Raw genomic sequence first — 22,297 nt, 5'->3', positions numbered from 1 at the left:
ATAGTTTGCTGAGACACTACACTGTCTCTCTGCATTCTATGTGATCATATAGTTTGCTGAGACACTACACTGTCTCAGAAGTATTCTATGTGATCCTATAGTTTACTGAGACGGTGGTCTCAGTAAACTATAGGATAGAACTATGTCTCTCTGCATTCTATGTGATCCTTCTAGTTTGCTGAGACACTACACTGTCTCTGCATTCTGTGATCCTGTAGTTTACTGAGAAATCTGCATTCTGTGCTACACTGTCTCTCTGCATTCTATGTGATCCTATAGTTTACAGGTTTTTTAATAAACCATAAAAAGCATCAATTGTGGAGAAAAAAAATCTGTTATCCATACACAAAAATGTTGCCTCAATCAGGCTAACGATAACAGATACCATTACCATCAATACCAATAATGCAGGCACACTTTGGTAGGCCTGTAGCCTTGTACTCATCATTGCACCATATAGAACCTTAATCACCTAAATGGTATCCTATAAAATGTAATTACTATGGGCAGGGTTTGGAACTTTGGATGACAATATGGCCTTTGCAACAGATAACAGATACAAAAATGTATATATTAGATTTTTTAATAATCGATTTCGATCCTATTAACGATTCATCGATTCATCGGACCCATCCCTAATATGTTGTATAGTAACATAGGAACACTGACCTTTACACAAGCAAGGTCCTTCACATCAGGACTCTTGTAATTCCATCATATTTTTATGGTAATTTTAATTTACCGTCACAATGCATTATCTCACACAGTGATGTCACAGTGTGCGCGGCAGTGTGCACAAGGACAAAATAAGACCCAGCATAAATGTACACACCCACATACGCACACACACGGGTGTGCACACACTCATTACAAACATGTATATGTATACACACGCAAATTATCACGCCGCGCACACACACACACACACACACACACACACACACACACACACACACACACACACACACACACACACACACACACACACACACACACACACACACACACACACACACACACACACACACACACACACACACACACACACACACACACACACACACACACACACACACACACACACACACACCAGGTTCGCAGCAGGTCACACATAATTACATTAAAACATGCCAGTAGAGATAGATGGACTTTATATCGTTTTAGCAAACTATACATAAACTTCTGATTTAATTTACAAGTCTACACATGTGATTTGATTTACAAGCCCACATGTGCAAAACATCCTTATATCAGTTTAACATGGCAGCCTGTTGGTTGGTATGTCAAAAACTGTTACTTTTCAGCAAATGAAAAACAGAATTCTGGTCCAATGCAGTTCTTATTTAGTCACAAGCTCTTGTTAATACTTTGTATTGGTTAAATCTTTATCCCCCCCCCCCCCCCCTTTATATTATAAACACGTGTAAAGTATAAATACCTTGTTGTCGTCTCCGCCATGGCGAAGGCGTGGCTGAGTTCAGGTGGTCAGTGGTTCAAGGGTCAGGTTGCATTCAGGCATCGTCTCTGCATTGGTTGTGTTCAACACCCGGGAGGATTCGAACCCTGCAGGTCTCCCACGTAGAAAGCTAACATCTTAACCACTAGCCTAAAGGGGAATAGGCTCTATGCACAGCAGCCATATCCATATTGGACAGACATTGGGCCTCTTCCTTACTTCCTTCACAGGTGTTGCCAATTTTACTAATAAAGGCTCTGTTCCATTTAGTGTAGCACAGTGGTTCTCAAACCTCTTAATTGCAAGGACCCCCATATCTACTTTTAAGAGACTCTTAACTGACCTCACACTAGAGGAAGGCATATGCACCTGCTTTCTGTAACATTTGGTTACAAGGTTTGGTTTCTGTGTGTATGTACTTGTGTATTATATTTGTTGTACTGTGTGTCCATGTCATGTATGTAAAATGTAAATGTTGTTTGTATACAGGGCGCCATTGAAAAAGAGACCCTGGTCTCAATTGGATTCCCCTGAAATAAAGGTTTCAATCAATCTATCAGTGTACAAATGGAACCAAAATGGACCCATACACTCTCATAATTTCACACCCAGCCTTCATTAGTATCATTGACACAGACTCTGTTTGACCAGAATGGAACAGAGCCTTCATAAGTATCATTAACTGACTCTGTTTGAACAGAATGGAACAGAGCCTTCATAAGTATCATTAACTGACTCTGTTTGAACAGAATGGAACAGAGCCTTCATAAGTATCATTAACTGACTCTGTTTGAACAGAATGGAACAGAGCCTTCATAAGTATCATTAACTGACTTTGTTTGAACAGAATGGAACAGAACCTTCATTAGTATCATCGGTAACACACAAGGAATTAAGATAAGCTGAGGTCCAATTTCTTTACAATATGGCTGCATAGAGCTTATTCCTCACTCGGCTCAGCAAAGTAACAGCATGCATGTAGATCCAGTGTCCAGGCTAAGACTGTTTTATTCTATTTATTTTGTTGATCTGATTCCAATAATAGACCAAAAAACATCAGATTTGTGTTGCCAGTGTGAACGTAGAGCAAAGGCAAACAGACATAAATACACAATACAATAAATACTAATAAATAAATAAAACAATACAATACAAATCGAGAAAAGGTTGAGGAATCAAGACTCAAAATGCCCTCCACCCCCCTTCTCCTCGATCAGCAATAGTAAAAACACATCTTTGTACATTTCTTACATTTTTTTTTTTACATGAAATTGTAAGTCTTTCTGTTTAGTAAAACAGAACGTGTTATGGGTTATGGTTAGGGTAGCCTCGGAAACTACAGGCGTTTTGTTTTCAAAGGAGAAAAATAAAAGCCTGAGCGAGCCGAGAAGTGGGAGTGAACTTTGTATTTTGGTAAACCAATAACAGAGGGGTGTCACTCCAAATGTGGTGACGTCAGTGATCTCCGCTGCATTCTACTGGGGAGGGAATGAGGGGGGTGGAGGGCCCATAGGTTGGTCAACCAATAGGAAGTCGGTATCGGTCTCCAGAGCTAGTTTGTTCAGCCCTTCATGTTATGGTTAGGATGAACCATACATACTATTGTTCTCATGAACAGAGGAATGGTTCCTATTGTTCTAATGAACTGGGGACCTTCTGACCAACTGGAACGAACTCATCCTTGGTCTGCTTGGGGGTCTCCTTCCAGTGGAACATGCATCGAGGACCTCCCTAGGGAGACGCCCGAGAGGCATCCTAACCAGATGCCTGAAACACCTACGCTGGCTCCTTTCCAAGCGAAGAAGCAGAAACTCTACTCCCGAGTCTCTCTCATGTGACTGAACTTCTCACCCTATCTCTAAGGGAGATGCCAGCCACCCATCAATCTGAGAAAACTCATTTTGGTCGCTTAATATCCGCAACCTCATTCTTTCGGTCATGACCCACACTTTATGACCATAGGTAAGAGTAGGAAACGAAGATTGCTCGGTAGACAGAGAGCTTACGCTAGTGGTGGATGTTGGGGGATACACCATTATGCCACATAATTGGCCCGATTCACTAAGCTGTTTACACCCATATTTTGGGTGTAAAAGGAATTTGACATTTTCCCACGTTAGTGGTCTGATTCAGTAATCTTTTTTTTGTCTGTCAATTTTGCAGAAGGACGCTCCTTTTCAAGTCTGCTCAGATGCAGACTTAAAGGGGAACAAAGCTTGCTGTATGTCATTAGAATGCCTTATTCTAGACTACTAACATGGGAAGTTTGGAAAATTCTGTTACACCCAACATATGGGTGTAAACAGCTTAGTGAATCAGGCCCTATATGTCTGTGTTTCAGTCCGTTGGTTATGAAGTAAGACCGTCCACGTGTACCAGAAGACTACTCTGTCTGTCTTCAAGAAGACATCTGTTCGGGGGCGCAGTCGTTAGCACTGTCGCCTCACAGCTAGAAGGTCCTGGGTTCGATTCCTGCCGGGGACGCTGTGTGCACTGGAAGCGTGTTCTCTCCTCCACGTCATCAGCGCCCATACCCTAGGTGGAGTTGACAAAAGGGCCTTTCTGTGTGGTGTTTGCATGTTCTCCCCATGTCCCCTATGGTAGGTACCCTTACAAAAAACATGCAGTAATCCTGGTCTCTATACTGCCTCCCCCTGGTCAGGGCGCCTGACGGAGGGTAAAGGAACTGGTTGGAATAACGTGTTCCTTCCACACGCTACGTCCAACTGGGGAAACTCCCCCCTGTCAGGTGATGAAAAGCTGCTCACTCCTCGTGCATTGAAGGAAGCATGAGCTCAGTTCAGGGCTCTCCCCAGGTTGGCAGGGGGAGAGTAGCGCCCAGGATTACAGCTTAGGCATTTGGCACCAGGTGAAAAAAATAGGGGTTACAAAATCGTCACGTGAGATAGCCATCTGTCCTGTCTGTCCTCATTACAAGAAGACATCTGTCCTCTTCGCATAATGAGAAGGGAAGTGCCTCTAGAAGACATCCAGGTGTTTTTCCTGCCGTTCCCGTTCCTTCCTCCTTGACAGTGAAGGTGAATAAAAACAGAAATAGTTTTGTCATCACCAGGTGTTCTCTCTGCTGTTTCTGTTTTCTCAACAAGCCTCGACAGCAACTGTGCCTCGACACGCCACAGTGAGCTTGTAGATCTGCTATTGTCAGACGTGCTGTGAGCGTGTACTGTACATCTGCTATTTTCAGGCGCGCGACACAGCAAACGACTAAAGTCCAAATCAGCCTGATGTGTTTTTCAGTTTTGACAGGTTATTTTGACATGTTTTCACACTAAGATGTAATTTACTCCTTAAAAGTAAAGTACGTTTGGATGTCTTTCGTTACGTTCCAATGAGTGAATATAACATTTATTTAGTAAGCAGAGAAAACCCAGCAGAGCAGAAATAGACTGAAATCTTTATTTTTGTTTCCCCCAGGCCGAATGATGGATATACTGTAGTCTGGGTCACGTCTAAAATCTTTCATTCTTTACGGGCCCAATAAACAAGCATACTAAAACTAAACGTAACTAAAAGAAATCACACCCGTGTGAAGTGAGGGGCACTAATATATTAAAGTCTAACTCATGTTGATTAGGTGATGGTGATGTAAAACAAACGGTGCAAACACAAACATTAAACGCCATTAACAATAAAGAGACAATATGACGTAAATGACACATTATGACATAAATTTTCCCTTCATTGTCAATGCGTTTACAAAACAAACATTGAGCTAACTAGAACTGCACTCTGTCGAGTGTATAGGCCATAAATGGCCTACTAATGCGCAAGCAGAGCGCAAAGTACTGTCGACCGCTACTAACCTTCAAATCTCGGCCTCTCTGTGAAATATTGGTTTAGTATTATAGTTTATTATAGTTTATTTATTTATTATAGTTTAGTATTATTGTAAGGGCCAAATGAGTACCAAGGCCAAGCGCATTCATGTAACCTTGGGGTGGCGCTGTTGTTCATTTAAGTGTCAAGTTCACGGGTATGGTGAGGGAGGATTGAGGGAGGATTGACCCGGAAGGGGCAAATGGTTTTGACCGCAGGTATGTTACCACTTTCAAATGCTGTGTGGAGAAATGCTTGTCAGAGAATATCCATTGTTTGTGTCTATGCTGATTATTGTTCATTTTGAAATCACGCAGATACTGATGCCGTACTCACATGAAGGGAAATAAATGTGTCAAAAGCAACAAGAGCTGCCTGTGTGTTTGTTATCACAACTTGGTGCTGACACACAGAACAAACAGTATGGTATTGGAACAGCGCGTCAACCAGGTTCAACTACGGGATCAACTCCTCGAGAGCTAAGACGGGGCTCTCATAATTATAGTTTAATATTAGTTTCAATATTGAGTTATTAGGTTTATCTATGTGCTACGTACCTAGTCATTGGAGGTAAAAAAAAATAGTATTTTGAAGTATGGTAAAAGCTTCTATCTATAAAAGAAATACAGTCCCATCGGTTGTGAAGTGTCCAGGATCCACAGAAAAATAAAATATGGATATCAGATGAAAAATAATCTATATCAGTTGAAAATAAATATATATTATCAGGTATATCAGTATAATATTATTTATTTTAAACCTTCAATAACCTTGCTTTAATTTCACTTAATTTTGGATTATAGTGATATCAATACTAAATCATGGTCTGAGTAATAGGTGTCTCTAACTTCAATATTTGTATTGGTATTTTCATATTTGTTAAAATATAAATGATCTAAAATACTTCTGTAATCTGTAGTTGGATTTGTGACTAATTGCTTAATGTTGGATTTTGTTCAAGGTAATCAACAAGTAACTTTCTTAATATTTCTGCATCCATTTTCTTTATACGTAGGTAATTATTCGTATATGTATTATGTAAGTAGTATATATATGTAATTTTTAAGTTGAAAAGTAGTATATTGTGGTCACTTGGGTTGTTTTATGCGTATGCCGTGGTATTGATTTTGAGTGTGACGTAATGAAGATATGTTTCAGATTACATACATGTATACATAGAGGCATTACCTTTAATCCACCCGACACTGAAACATATCTTTATTACATCACCATCGAGAGCCAGTTATACCCTGGCATTGGTACATAATATGTACATAATATGTACCAATGCCAGGGTATAACTGACCAGGTCTAGCAAAATGGTCCTCATCTCGCCTATAATGAAAAGGCAGAAAATCTAAAATAAACTTGATTGTTTTTTTTGTGATTTTCGTTTTTTTTTCTCCATATTAACACAGCTTGAATGTTGAAGAAAGTTTTCATTCCAACAGATTATTGATTTGGTCAAATTAAATGTATACATTTATAAGTCAAAGTAGGCTAGCCAGCTCTAGGTGTTGTTGTTGAAATGTTGTGAACATTCAAAGGGGATTTTCTCAGCTTTGGGTAAAACGGCACAATCATTTTAAAATGGTCATATCTCCTTCAAATATTTTCCAATTTCATTGAATGATACATCATATGAAAGCTTACATTATGTACTTTAATAATCTGTAAAAAACTGAAAAATTACTCTGGTCGAGATGAGGCCCTATTTGCCAGACCCGGTCACATTATCTTCATTACGTCACTCTCAAAATCAATACCACGCCATACGCATCGAAGCTCCGGACAAACCACATTACTTGCGCGCTCTGCTTGCGCAAGTAAAGACAAACATTAAACCTGTGTATAGGAGGCGCTAGCACCCCTTAAAAAACAACTTCCTACAGGATAATACGAGCATCAAAACAATGTTTTAAATGTTTTTATTATCACATGCATTCCATAGAGCTGGAGCACAAATGGACGATTAATTATAGTCTTCATTGAGCTTTATTGGTCACTGCTATAATAAACAATAATTATAATAAATGATTCTTTTCATTTCCACTAACCTGTAAGTCCAGCGCATTAATAATGATAATACATTATTATGTTAATTTCCACTAACCTGTAAGTCCAGCTCATCTTGCTGCTGGTCACCTTTACGGTCAATATGTAGATGTTGTGAAGGGCTGCGAGTTCTATAGGAGAAACATTATTATTAGTGTTATTGTTATTATTGTCATTATTGTTATCGTTGATTAATCACCTTTACAATGAGGTATAGCGTGCACGAATTGTACCCCCCCCCCCCCCCAAAGTTTCTGTTGGTATTCACTCTCATATTGAGCGACCTGAGCATAGGTGGGTTTAGGTAGCTAGGTTATAGGTTGGGTTGGATTAGAGGTAGTTTTAATCCAGAGTTAGTAGAGGTTCAGTTTTACCCTGGTAGTTGTAATCTTGTTGCCATGGTAACACATCCATCCAGAGTTGTCGGGCAGTGTTTTGCATTCTTCGTCCTCCAGACACGGTTCCATCTCACACCACCATCTCCCTATCACTATGGATGCTAAGACAAGGAGAAGATCACTATGGATGCTAAGGGGTTGAAGACAACGAGATCACTATGGATGCTAAGGGGTTAAAGAAAAGGAGATCACTATGGATGCTAGGACAAAGTCAAGGTGAAGATCACTATGGAAGCTAGGACAAAGACACGGTGAAGATCACTATGGAAGCTAGGACAAAGACACGGTGAAGATCACTATGGAAGCTAGGACAAAGACACGGTGAAGATCACTATGGATGCTAGGACAAAGACACGGTGAAGATCACTATGGAAGCTAGGACAAAGACGAGGAGAAAAAGTGTTACTATGAATGCTAGGAGGAAGACAAGAACAAGTGTTACTATGGATCTACAGATCTGTTTCAGGTGGTTCTACAGATCTGTTTCTGGTGGGTCTATACATCTGTTTCTAGTGGGTCTATACATCTGTTTCTAGTGGGTCTATACATCTGTTTCTAGTGGGTCTATACATCTGTTTCTGGTGGGTCTATACATCTGTTTCTAGTGGGTCTATACATCTGTTTCTAGTGGGTCTATACATCTGTTTCAGGTGGGTCTATGCATCTGTTTCAGGTGGGTCTATACATCTGTTTCAGGTGGGTCTACTCTATGCATCTGTTTCAGGTGGCTCTATACATCTGTTTCAGGTGGGTCTACTCTATGCATCTGTTTCAGGTGGCTCTATACATCTGTTTCTAGTGGGTCTATACATCTGTTTCTAGTGGGTCTATACATCTGTTTCAGGTGGGTCTATACATCGGTTTCTAGTGGGTCTATACATCTGTTTCAGGTGGGTCTACTCTATGCATCTGTTTCAGGTGGGTCTATACATCTGTTTCAGGTGGCTCTACAGATCCGTTTCTGGTGGGTCTACATATCTACTCACCATCTACACATGACGGTCGGTTCCGGGTCGTTCCGGCCACTTTTCCCGGCAGACAGGAACATTTAACGGTCTGCGATCTTTCCTCGATGCGATTCTTGTTGCAGCATCTGTGAGCAGCGATGACCTCACATGTTCCTCCCTCTGAAGAAACAGAAACATGAATGTTAATCTGATGGGGTCCTCAAATCTTTGTGTGATAGGAACCTCTTTTTATATAAAAGAAAGCACACCCGTGTGAAGTGAGGGGCGCTAATATATTAATGTCTAACTCATGTTGCTATGATTAGGTGATGTAATGGTGATGTAAAACAAACACAGACAAAACAAACATTCAACTCTCTTTATTGTTAATGGCATTTAATGTTTGTGTTAGCGACTACACAAACATTAAACTCTGTCCATTGTCAATGGCGTTTAAATGTTAACTAAAAACAAACATTTAAGCTGTATATAGGAGGGGCTAGCGCCCCTCAACAACTTGAACCCCAGCATCCCTATTCTGAGGGGAATATTTAAATGAGGGGACCAATTAAATGAGTAGGAGTGGACTGAAGCTACTAGACCCTTTGACCACCTCATTACTCATCTCTCCCTATCTCTCTCTGCCCACCGGTCACTCACCTCTCTCTCCATACAGTGCATAGAGAGAGAGAGAGAGAGAGTACAAGTTAGAGATGTCCCTATACTGTATCGGAAAAGTATCGCATCGGCCCTTATTTGGTCATATCAGTATCGGCAAATATGCCAGTCTAACCACAGATCCGACACAGGGGTAAGGGGTTGACACTATAGCAGGTAAATAAAATGTTGGGGCATGTGGAGTTTGCTTTGGAGTTGCCCAAACTGCAAGTGCACATTTGTCTGCTATAAACATAACACAAGATATATAGCTAGATAGCTATAAACACTATTCCCGGTCGGTGGACTTCAAAATAAGATATTTTTCTTTTTATATTATTATAAATATTATTCTCTGGTATCGGTATTCGGTATCGGTATCGGTATCGGCTTACACAGAAATTGTTTTATCGGGATCGGAAACAAAACAAGTGTATCGGGACAAATGGACCCTTACAGGTCTGCGTATTGTTGTACTGAGCACCGGTTTCCTTCAATGCATGGAAAGTGAGCAGTCCGCTTATCCCCAGTAGGGCTGGGCGATATGACAAAATCTCATATCACGATATATAATTTAGTTTATCACGATAAAGATATACTCACGATATAGCTTTTTTTCCGATACCGATTTTTTTATCTGAGAAATAGATTTTTTCTTTTTTTTCAGGGTACTTTGTACTGTACTGTACTGTACTGTACTGTAGGCCTACTGTACTGTACTGTGCTGTACTGTACAAGCTCTCCTCCCTGGCTGTGTGTTAGGCTGCACAACAGTGACACTTGGTGGTGACAATAATTATGCTATTTCCGTGCTCGGATACAGGGACACAGGGTCATACACACATAGGTGTCTATAGGAGTGGTTGCACCACTCAAAAAACAGAAAAAGAACACTTATGCCAATATCAAACTTATGCCAATTACAATATGTAAAATCACAATATAGTCTAATTATATGAATATAATACTGATGCCCTGGCCCGGCCCTGCCCATGCACAGACAGGCCTAAAGCAAGTACAAAATAAAATATATAATAATAATAATAATAATAATAATAATATTATTATTATGACAATTAAAAAGCAAATAAAGAAATAAGATTTTCCCATTCAGACACAGAAGTATAGGCCTCATGTCACTCACTGCTCCTAGGTTGTTTCAGTTCATTTTAAGCTCTGTATAAGGATTCAAAATGTTACACTTTCTGTTGTAGTGTAGTTTGTTAAACACTTTGGGAAGCTTAATGATGTTTAATTGACTACAGGCGATAGAGTGAGAGACAACGCGTCGTCGTCAACTCTGTATGCCCAGCTGTGCGTATGGGTGGATGTGGATGTTTTTCTTTTCTTTTTTTAACATTTTCACAACTTCAGTTAGCGTCTTGGAAGCTGTTGCTGAATTAAGGACTTTTCGGATGGAATCATTTATTTGGAACAATAAAACAAGAAGACACGCAGCAGGAGGACTGCAGGTAGGAGGAAAGAGGTAGAAGACTACGTTTGCACCCGATGGACAAGCTCGTTATTCAACCGCTCACGCAGTTTATCAATTTGACCCAAGTTACCACACATGAAATCTGCATTTATAACAGTGAATGGCCTCCCAGGCTGGCCATGGAGAGGTAGTATAGAGACCTGGATTACTTTTTTTTTTGTGAGGGTACCAGGAGAACATGCAAACTCCACACAGAGAGGCCCTTTCACCAACCCCACCTAGGGTATGAGCACTGATGACACAGAGGAGAGACCACGCCCCTAGCGGGACTCGAACCCTGGACCTTCTAGCTGTGAGGCGACAACGCTACCAACTGTACCACCGGGTCCCGAGATGTGAACCGGATGTGAACAAACGCTGTGTGGAGGAGCGCGTAATCATATTTTTTCTTCCATCCATCTTCAACCGCGGGTCGCGGGGGCAACAGCTCCACCAGAGAGCTCCAGACATTCCTCTCCAGAGCAACATTAGTAACTTCCTCCTGGGGGATCCCGAGGCGTTCCAAGACCAGTGAGTCGATGTAATCTCTCCATCTGCGCCTTGGTCTGCCCCGAGGTCTCCTCCCAGTGGGACGTGCATCGAGGACCTTCCTAGGGAGACGCTCGAGAGGCATCCTAACCAGATGCCCAATCCACCTAAAGCTGGCTCCTTTCCAGGCGAAGAAAGCATTTTTTCTTTCACTACGAAAATACATTTTATAACTGCGATCATCGTTTCTTTAGTTATTGGCCGTTGAATTAAGCTTATTTTAACCAAAAACACAACCTGGGAGTTAAATGTATTTTTCTAAAGGTGATAACGTTGAGGTGGATGGCATCCGCCTCAACCTTAGAGTATATATTAATAGAGACGTCACCGGATTTCTCCTCCCATCCACTTGCATTAAGTTGCTCAAAAGCGCATGAGGCGATTTCACTCCTCCTTCCGGGTAGGAACAGAGTGCATTCTGGGATGGATTGGGCCAAACACATGAACGCGCTGGCCGTTGACTATCATTGCGCCATTTGCGCGCGTTCACGTATGAAACATAGTGTTCACGTGTCATTGCCCCAATAACATGAACGTGCACAATGATAGTCATCGGCCCAGCGCTGGCTCGAGCTGCAACACCAAATTCGGCCACTATGTCCATTTCGCCTCAGGGTTTCCTCTTGGTGACGTCTCTATTATATTTATAGTCTAAGGCCTCAACCATCTCACATTTACAAATGTTCACTTCTGGTTAATTTCTAAATGTGATAACGTTGAGGTGGATGGCATCCGCCTCAACATTATCACATTTACAAATGTTCACTTCTGGTTCATTTCCGGTTTCATCTGTCGCCTAGCAACCTAGAACCATTCATACGTTGGGCGTTAGAGCACGACCCCATCATAAACCACTGAAAAGACCATTGAACGTCTATATACGTCTTTGGCAGTGAAGCGTTGGATTTAAATATAAAATAGCTCAAGGCTGTATTGCTGATTACTTAGCTTAGGACCCCCGCAGTGGTGTCTGGTTAGAACTTAAACCAGGATGCTTTGACTTCAGCCTTCTCCCTGAAGCCGACCCTTTATATACTGTATGCTCCGACGACCAGGCTTGTCATGATGACTAAGCCAGTTAGATCTATCCATATATGGTTCTACCGCATCTATCTGATATCAGCACTAGGTCGGCTCGGGCCCAAATATAGGGATTGTCATACTAGACATGCTATATATCATATAGCCCTGGCGTCCTAGTGGGATATCCCCATATATGGAGACTGTATATCCAACGAACACTCTCCCAGTTCAGCTAATATGAATGTAAGTGAGAGTCTTCGTTACAGGATGTCTATAGACGTTCTTGGCAGTCAATGAAGATCCAGCGGTCCTTCTTACTGCAACTCATTTTAATTGCAGAAGACAAGCCCCACATTTCCCCTTTGATCTATTTAAAATAAATAATGAAACATTAAAATAACACAATTAAAATAATAAACTAGCTAGTAGCTAGTAAAAGAACAGACTTAACTCTGATGTCTGTGCTGCTATAAAGCAAACAACCACATGATCAAGGAAACAGGCTCTAAATGTGGAAACCACAACAACCAGTGGAAGAATAAATTATAATCTAATACAAATGCAAATGAGGCTCTGTGGTGTTATTCAGCTCACAGGTGTGCAGGATGCTTTTCAACAAACCTAACAGTTGTTGCTACAGTTTGGAGCAGAAACCTCGTATCTCCATTTTTGAGGGGCGCTAGCCCTTCCTATGCACAGCCTTGTGTGTCTGTCTGTATGAGCACGGAGTGTACTCAGCTGATTGGCTGAGCACGGAATGTGATATATGATTGATCATGTATGACGATAAGAGCGCCCCTCACTTCACAGTACACAAGTGCCTTAAAAGGCTATACAGTGTGTCAATTAATAGTACCCCTACTCAACTCTGCAAAACTAGCCTGGTTAAAAAATTTAAACATTTCAAACAGTAGGCCAGGAGGAAAGGAAAAGAAAAACACAACAAAACAATCCTAGTGCTGTCGCCTCACAGCTAGAAGGTCCTGGGTTCGATTCCCGCTGGGGACGTTGTGGGTGCTGGGGTCGTGTTCCCTCCTCCATCAGTGCGTGCGTGCGTGCGTGCGTGCGTGCGTGTTCCCTCCTCCATCAGTGCGTCATCAGTGCCCATAGGGCCTTTCTGTGTGGAGTTTGCATGTTCTCCCCGTGTCCCCTAGGGTAGGTACCCTCACAAAAACATGCAGTAATTCTGGTCTCTAAAACTACCTCACCCTGGCCAGCCGGGGCGCCTGATGGAGGGGAAAGGAACTGGTCGGAATAACGTGTTCCTTCCACGCGCTACGTCCGGCCAGGGAAATTCCCCCCTGTCAGGTGAAAAGAAGCAGCTTGGACTCCTCATGCATAGAAGGAGGCATGAGGTCAGTCCGCTGCCCCCCCAGGTTGGCAGAGTAAGTGTAGCGCCCAGGATTACATTAGATAATTGGCACTGGGTGAAAAAACTGGGTTGCAAAATCGTGGGATAAAAATTATAGAAAAACAAAATATATATATATATATGACCCCCCCAGGCAAAAAATACTTTGTGTTTGAAATATATACAGTACTCATGCTTTCTAAGGTGTGATTTGGGGCGCTAAGGATGAATACAAAATCAATATCAACATCTTAATACTGTCCAATACTTAGATAGGGGATTATAAATTTAACATTTATAATCATTTATTATAAATGTTTGAGAAAATTATATTGTCTTATAATATTTTTTATAATGTGTTATAAACATGGAATACATAGCATGTTATGAAGTATTATAATACTTGATACTATAAGTCATTATAATAAAGTTTATAATGTGTTATGATTAAGGTTATAAAGTATTATGATTATGTATGAGCACTTATAAATACAATTATACATGGTTATGAGAAGATTATAATTTCTATATGTGTTCATATGCGTTATAAACATGGGATGCATAGCAAGTGTTACCAGTCTTAAAATAATTGCTATAAAACAAAATTGGAAATCTCTTTGCGAAAAATGAATGGGGTCTGGAATGATGGAACCAGAAAACGGCCCCCAGCTAACTCCATTGGACCCTCAAATTGTCTGTCTGCTAAAGGTGTGACATCATTTTGTAGTTTTCGGTGGTCACCTTATCACCCAAAACTGGAGTATGAATAGGCCTTAAAGCAGCTAACTCCAACCCCAATAGGCCTTAAAGCAGCTAACTTCAACCCCTCTCTCCCGCTCATGCAAGTATCTGAAAATACAATATATAAATTCACAATACCAACTTTGATGAGGCAGTGTTGCCTCATCACAAAGAAATATAAGGTTTTCTTCATTTCCTGATTTTCTTTTTCATTTCCTTCCTAAGGAATCTGCCACCATTCTCACTCCATACTTATATACAAACAACAAGCTGGGGAACCTTTTCTAATCTCAGTTTCCGATGGTGATGGTGGTAGGTTAGACTCCAGGGTGTTGATGGCGGCAGGTTAGAGGGGAAGCTGAACTTTAATGATTTACTGCTGCTCTACCAGGCTGACCTGCTGGCATCAATTCATGACCCGTCACCCTCAATGCTGCCACCAATCCACCAACACACACACACACACACACACACACACACACACACACACACACACACACACACACACACACACACACACACACACACACACACACACACACACACACACACACACACACACACACACACACACACACACACACACACACACACACACACACACGCCGTGCCAAAGTCAACGGTGAAGCAGTATTCTGACTTTATACATTGTCAGATACTTGAACAATATTATATATTATATTATCATCACAAATGCAGCTCAAGTGGAGCTAGGAGGGTTTTGACTATAAAATGTGGATGTTAACATGCGAACACACTCTATACCTGATCATTTTCCAAAGGCCTAGACATATCCAACGTCGCTCTGGCCAAGTCTGCGTGATCTGATCATTTCTGTATCTTCTAAGATGGTGGTTCCCAAAGTGGGGTCCGGGTCCTTGAGGGAGTTCCAGGGGGTCCCCAGCTAAATGATAGTTTGGAACCAAATGGACCCTTATGGGTCTGTAACTCTGAGAGTGTACAAATGGAACCAAATATATTTGGTTCCATTTGTACACTCTCAGAGTTAAATTAACATTGATTTTACAATATAAATTGGGGGTCCCAGAGATATAAATGCCATTAAATAGGGGTCCATAGACTAATGCATGTAGGGTCCTTGAAATTCAACGGGTTGAGAATCACTGCTAGAGCCGTAAAAATCTTCTCTTATAGGGGTCCCTGGCATATCTCTTCAAATGGGGGTCCGCGGGCTAATTAGTGTCAATGTGGGGGTCCGTGACGTGAAAATGTTTGGGAACCACTGTTCTAAGAAAGCTAAAGGTCGGCACGGAAATATTCAAAAAGACATAATCACAAAAGGATTCATCACGGAAGCCGCCAGTGACAAATGTATGCAGGCTTTCTCTTCCACACCCGTCCGCCCTCAGGCCCAGGAAACGAGCTTGTAAAACATTTTCAATTCAATTCTAAAGTTAAAGGTCGTCTTCAGTAAGAAAAGCTGCAATCTCATCTGAGAAATAACGTGCTGGTAAAGACAGAAAGGAGAGAAGGTGGGAAAGCTGAACACAGATGGCATAAAACAAATCTCTATATTCATTATGACATCTATAAAGAGAGACTTCACGTTCATCATTTGGAACTGAAGAAATGCAAGGCGGTCATTCTTCTCCGACATCATTGCTAAAAACAGAACCAATCCATGTGCTTTGTCTGCAACTGTCGACAGATTAACCAATCCTCCTGCGTCTGTAGCCTCTGAACATTATCCACCAGAGCCTGCCATGAATTTTCCTTCCTTTTGCTGTATTTCAACAACTGAACAGCTTCTTAACATTAAACAATGGCCTTGATATATGTTCCAGTCAGGTTTTCGACCACACCACAGCACTGAGACTGCTCTTGTAATGTGATCGCCACATTACTGCGTGCGTGCGTGCGTGCGTGCGTGCGTGCGTGCGTGCGTGCGTGCGTCCGTGCCAGACTGACCTATCAGGATGGAGGTTGGTCCGGCCCTGGCCCCGGGATGCTGTTGGATGGTTGGATGCTGGATGCTGGTTGGATGCTGTTGGATGGTGTCATAGAGGCTGGCCTGACACAGTTGGATTGCAATGGATACACTGAGCCACGCCCCCAACATGTCTGTAGCACTAAGACACGCCCCCAACATGTCTGCAACAAACAAACACCAACACAAAATACACACTGCATCAACACACAACCTTAGTTTGTGTTGTATCTTATAGTATAAACATACTCTATCTCTATCCATAAGGGCCTGGATCCTCTAAGGCAGTGGTTCCCAAACTGTGTTGCGTGCACCCTTTGTGGTGCGTGAACGCCCTCTAGGGGGTGCGTGACATGAAAAGGGTAATGGTGGTTGCATGGTGTTATTTAGCACAAACGGCAAAATCCAGTAAAACACTGTTGTAAGGAGATGTACTGTATAGAGCAGCTGCGGGAGTATACAGCAGCTGCGTGTCTCTCAGTGCAGTAACATTCCGTGATTATTTGCCATAATCATATAAAAAAGGTATAATGAGGGCCTTTCTCGGCCCCACCCCTCTCCAATTGTTTATATTGTGTTTAGTATCCAAGATGGCCACAGCACCAGGAGGGGGTGGGGCGGAGGTGAGCGGGTGGGGTCGACATATGCCCTTACTGGGCTGCGTTCACACATTCAAGACACCTGTCTTGTGTCCGTCTTGTGTCTGTGTTTAATGGCCGCTCCAATGCATTTCCAATGGAAGCCCATATGGTTTGACCAAACATTTTGTTTGATGGGGGGGGGGGGAAGGGGGCAGAAAACATCCATCAAAGCTGTGTTCAGACACAAGTCAGGTGTCAGACACAAGGCAAGTGTCGTGAATGCAGCCCAGTAAGGGCATATGTCGACCCCGCCCGCTCACCTCCGCCCCACCCCCTCCTGGTGCTGCGGCCCTCTTGGATCCTAAACACAATATAAACAATGGGAAAGAGGTGGGGCCGAGAAAGGAGACTGAGCGTTGGGGGGTGCGTCAGCTAGGTCAGGAGGTAACAGGGGGTGCACGGACAAAAACGTTTGGGGACTGCTGCTCTAAGGAGACATGATCCAACTCTAAAGCCAAATTTAGAACCATAACCTTTATATAAACCTCTCCATCAAACAGGGACAGGTCCCCCAAGAACTGGCCAAAGTAACCCCCCTGCACAAGAAAGGGAGTAAATTAGACCCCGGCAACTACCGCCCTATTTCTATTCTAAGCTCCATCTCGAAAGTGAAAATAGTCTATATGAACAGGTTGAAAAGTATCTTGCCAGTTGCCACAAATAAATTAATGTACGAGTTCCAATCTGGCTTCAGAAAATCCCACTCCACTGACACATGCCTCCTCTATTTGAGCGACCACATCAAACACGAGGTGAATGCTGGCAAATACTGTGGCATGGTCATGCTGGACCTCCAAAAGGCTTTTGACATCGTGAACCACTCCATACTGGTTAACAAACTAAAAGCAATTGTTTTTGATAGCACATCAGTGAGCTGTGGCATTCCACAAGGAAGCATACTAGGGCCTTTACTGTTCCTAATATATGTAAACGACATGACATGACATCAGCCTGTGACTGCAACTTGTTCCTGTTCGCAGATGACTTAGCACTGCATGGTCTCGGACAGGAATAAACTGCAGGTTGAAAAGACCCTCAGCTCTGAACTCGATAGAATCTGCACCTGGCTCACTGATAACAAACTATCTTTACACCTGGGAAAAACTGAATCCATTCTCTTTGGATCAAATAGTAATCTCAGCAAGGCAGGTGGTTTCTTGGTTTAGTGGGTGACAATATTATCACACAAAAAGATGAAATTACCTACCTAGGTTCCATGCTGGAGGCTAATCTTTCCGGTGATAAAATGGCCACCAACGTAATCAAAAAAGTCAACCAAAGAACAAGATTCCTTTACAGGATCTCCTCACTGGTCAACAAAAACACCTTGAAGACCCTAACAGGAGCCCTCGTACAAGGTTTCTTCGACTATGCATGCACCTTGGTACCACAGCACCTCAAAGGCCCTTAAAACAAGGCTCCAGACTTCCCAAAACAAACTGGTTAGACTCCTACTTGGCCTCAACCCCCAACCTCACCCCACCCCTTCCCACTTTGACAGGCTGGAATGGCTTAAGGCTCATTCATAGTCTGGATTTTCGGTGGTGAGGTGACCACCGCTCCGGTGGTGAACTGACCACCGGAACTGAAATAACGTTGATCGGTGGTAAGTAAAAACAGAGAGAAGGGCAGGAGCGGTGGCGGTGGTTTGCTCTTCACCGCGGCTCGTGACGTCATGTTGTAGTTCGGTGGTCACCTAACCACCGAAAATCCAGACTATGTATGAGCCTTTAGGGTCGACGACAGAGTACAGCATCTTGCAATGGGTCTGGTCCACAAGATTCTATACACCACCAAGATACCAATGTACCAGGCTGTCTAAATACTTCCTTAATATTAACAAAGTCCACACCCACAACACCAGAGGGAGTGCAACAAACCATGTGCAACCCAGATTCGGCACAAACAAGGGACTAAATTATTTTCGCTCCTATGCCACCAAAATGTGGACGCCCTACCTACAGTAATTAAGACATGCGAATCCCTTGACTCCTTCAAAACCGCTCTCAAAGGGCACCTACAGACGGCTGCAATTCGAAACTGGCCCCCGTAAAATCTGAATGAAACCCTGTACACTTGAGAATGTCCCCGCTACCTGCACCCTTAGATCTCCAGAGCTGACCTGTTCTAACTGCTGACATTCCATATATGTTGATCTGACCTCATCAAACCCTGTACACTCAAGACATGCTCCTTATATGGCCAGTACATAATTCATTCCATGTTGATCTGACCCCCCCATGCCAAAGCGCCAGCACTCGCCCAGCAGTCTGTCGTCAACAAGGTGGAATGCGTGCACGCGACCTTAGGCGTCTCACTGGTGTTATGATGGTTATGTTATGGCTTGACCTGTTATGGTCTTTCAGGGCTAGCTCTTTATGTGTTTCTTTCTTGTAATATTATTGTTCGGTCATTTTGTATGTCCGTGGCAACAATTTAATTTTGACCAAAATGTCCACCAGCTCTGTAACTCTGAGAGTGTAACAAATGGAACCAAATGGACCATTACAGGTCTGTAACTCTCTGTGTACAAATGGAAAAAACTAACTCTCCTCCGAGTGTGTACAAATGGGAAAAAAATACCCTACCAAACAGTTAGCCTATACAATACATGTTCGTTCCCACCAGAATACTAGACACAAGACTGACAGACACACTGTCTGGGGTCCAAGTAGTTAAAACGGTTCAAAGATGTGACACAAAAACACCGATAGAAACACTAGTTGAAGCTACAGAAACACAGTTAAAGCTCTTATTGTTTGTTATAATAGTAGGATATTATTTGTAGTTTAATTATATTATTTATCTAGACAAATAGACAGGCATACATAAAATGAATAAAATGTAAACAGAAACACAGTTAAAGCTCTTACCTGTACCTGACAGTCCAAGCAGAAGTAAACAAATAGTAGCAATTTAACTGTCAACACAGTGACTCCATGCTGCTCCAGTAGGAATTTGAACAAAATGAAACTCTCTCCTCCCTATCCCTCTGCTTCCTTCAACACTTCAACACTGTTCTTTAACACCGAATGTCTGAAACCAAATCTGAAATGTCACGTAAATAAATAAAAGCTTCAGTCCGGCGGTGAAATGCAGCAGAATGACTGAATGAATGTCGTGTTGTAGTTGTTGAAATATCATGTGTTCCCTGGAGCAGAAAACAGCAGCAGAACAGCTGCTGTTTCAGTTCCGTCTTCACCGGGCGTGTGTGTGTGTGTGTGTGTGTGTGTGTGCGTGCGTGCGTGCGTGTGTGTGTGCGTGCGTGCGTGTGCGTGTGTGCGTGTGTATGTGTGTGTGTTGGGGGGGGGGGAGGCGCACGTGCACCAGAGCTGCTCCTTAATTAACTGAAGTGGAATCTCCTCCTCCAGCGCCCTGCAGCGTGCACTGCAACACACATTAACGCACACACGATAGCTGTATGCAACGGTGTACTTGTCTGTTATATAGAGCTCTCTCTCTGTGTGTGTGTGTGTGTGTGTGTGTGTGTGTGTGTGTGTGTGTGTGTGTGTGTGTGTGTGTGTGTGTGTGTGTGTGTGTAAACATTGAGTTCACATACTCATTCTAATATCTAAATGTTTGATAAACATTGAGTTCACAAAATTATTCTCTAAAGTGCTGAATTCCCTCTTGTATAAAAGAGCTAATTAGAGTTGTTGTGTCCTTTCCCAAAGACAACAACATTAGGACTTTGACTTTATTAACCTACTTTATGTGTTTAATGGCTGCGTGTGTGTGTTCCATGGCTGTGGTTCGTTGCTCAAGGATGTTTGGACTTTTTGGGGACCCCCTGGGACCACTGGTACCATTAGAGTGACGCACGCACGCACGCACGCACCGTACGCACGCACACACACACACACACACACACACACACACACACACACACACACACACACACACACACACACACACACACACATTAATCATTGGTCCAGACATTTTAAACTCTACTCTCTAATAGTTTAGGAGAGAGAGTGAGAGAGAGAGAGAGAGAGAGAGAGAGAGGGGTCTGGGAGCTGGGACTCTGGGATGTCTCTGGTTGAAATCCCCCTGGCTCCAGGTGTCCTTGAGCAAGACACTGAACTGAAGCCCTTAATTGTTGGTGCCTTGCATGGTTGTGTGCGTGTGTGTGCATGGTTGTGTGTGTGTGTGTGTGCGTGCGTGCGTGCGTGTGTGTGAACAGTACACAGACACTCACTGATATTTTTTCACTGCAGGGTTGGAGAAAAAACTGTCAATTGAAAACATGTTGTTCTGTGTGTGTGTGTGTGTGTGTGTGTGTGTGTGTGTGTGTGTGTGTGTGTGTGTGTGTGTGTGTGTGTGTGTGTGTGTGTGTGTGTGTGACTGTGCGTGCGTGCGTGCATGCGTGCGTGCGTGCGTGCATGTGTGTGCGTCTAGTTTGGCCGTAACCCACCATGCTTGTATACGAAATCACAAAAGGTTCTTGTCTAAAAATATGAAATGACATTTATAGATGTTATGAATGAATGATCATCATCCCATCATACCTAGAGGCTCTAAAACATGTCTTGGCTTATGTTGTAGAAAATGTCTTGCCATATATAGACTATTATGTATTCATTATGAAGATATAGCTTGCTGCCTTGCTTATATTGCTTTACAGAGCAATGAAGAAAAAAGAAAATTAAAGGCATAACACAACATTAAAAATAATAGCAGTGAATAAGGCAATACAGTGAGGACATGAATAACATAGATGTATTCATTCATACATAATATAATATAATAATCAATATAACATTCATGTTCTTGACTGTTAAACCTCATCCGTGCTTTCTGCTATAATTGTACCTGGCACCAGAATAACAAAATGAAGAAATAATCACATTTATATCTTAAAGACTGAAACACCTTCCTGTGGAGAAGTTATTCAAAACACAGTGTGATATGATGGTTTTCTCACTGAGGCATTAACCCTCTCCTCTCCTCTCCTCTCCTCTCCTCCCATCTCTCGTCTCCTCCCATGTCCTCCCATCTCTCCTCTCCTAAATGGTGCATTTACATAGATTGTGCATTGCATTCACGTATTCACACACACATTCATACACCGATGGCAGAGGAAACCATGCAAGGCAGCAACCTGCACATCGGGAGCAATTAGGGGATCAGCGTCTTGCTCAAGGACACTTCGACACTAACTCTGGTGGAGCCCAGGATCGAACTGGGAACCTCACGGTTGCCATCTGGCTGCTCTAC

The 22,297-nt window shown here is 42.5% G+C and overlaps 1 protein-coding gene across 1 annotated transcript; it reads right to left on the bottom strand.

Moving 5' to 3' along the window:
• Positions 1 to 2,773: 2,773 nt before the first annotated feature.
• On the bottom strand, positions 2,774 to 20,084 carry LOC306938360 (chemokine-like protein TAFA-1). The gene is made up of 6 exons (XM_079522494.1): positions 19,951 to 20,084; positions 16,418 to 16,600; positions 8,733 to 8,873; positions 7,723 to 7,847; positions 7,407 to 7,479; positions 2,774 to 4,481 (listed from the first exon to the last, which is right to left on the bottom strand). Exons 2-5 carry the CDS (start codon positions 16,596 to 16,598, stop codon positions 7,447 to 7,449), a joined length of 480 nt encoding a protein of 159 aa, XP_079378620.1. The 5' UTR covers positions 16,599 to 16,600; positions 19,951 to 20,084; the 3' UTR covers positions 2,774 to 4,481; positions 7,407 to 7,446.
• Between the last annotated feature and the right edge of the window lie 2,213 nt (positions 20,085 to 22,297).

This window comes from Electrona antarctica (assembly GCF_951216825.1).
Source record: "Electrona antarctica genome assembly, chromosome: 2".
Taxonomy (NCBI): Eukaryota; Metazoa; Chordata; class Actinopteri; order Myctophiformes; family Myctophidae; genus Electrona; species Electrona antarctica.
Note: the sequence above shows the minus strand (reverse complement) of the source record. Positions and strands in the feature narration are given on the sequence as shown.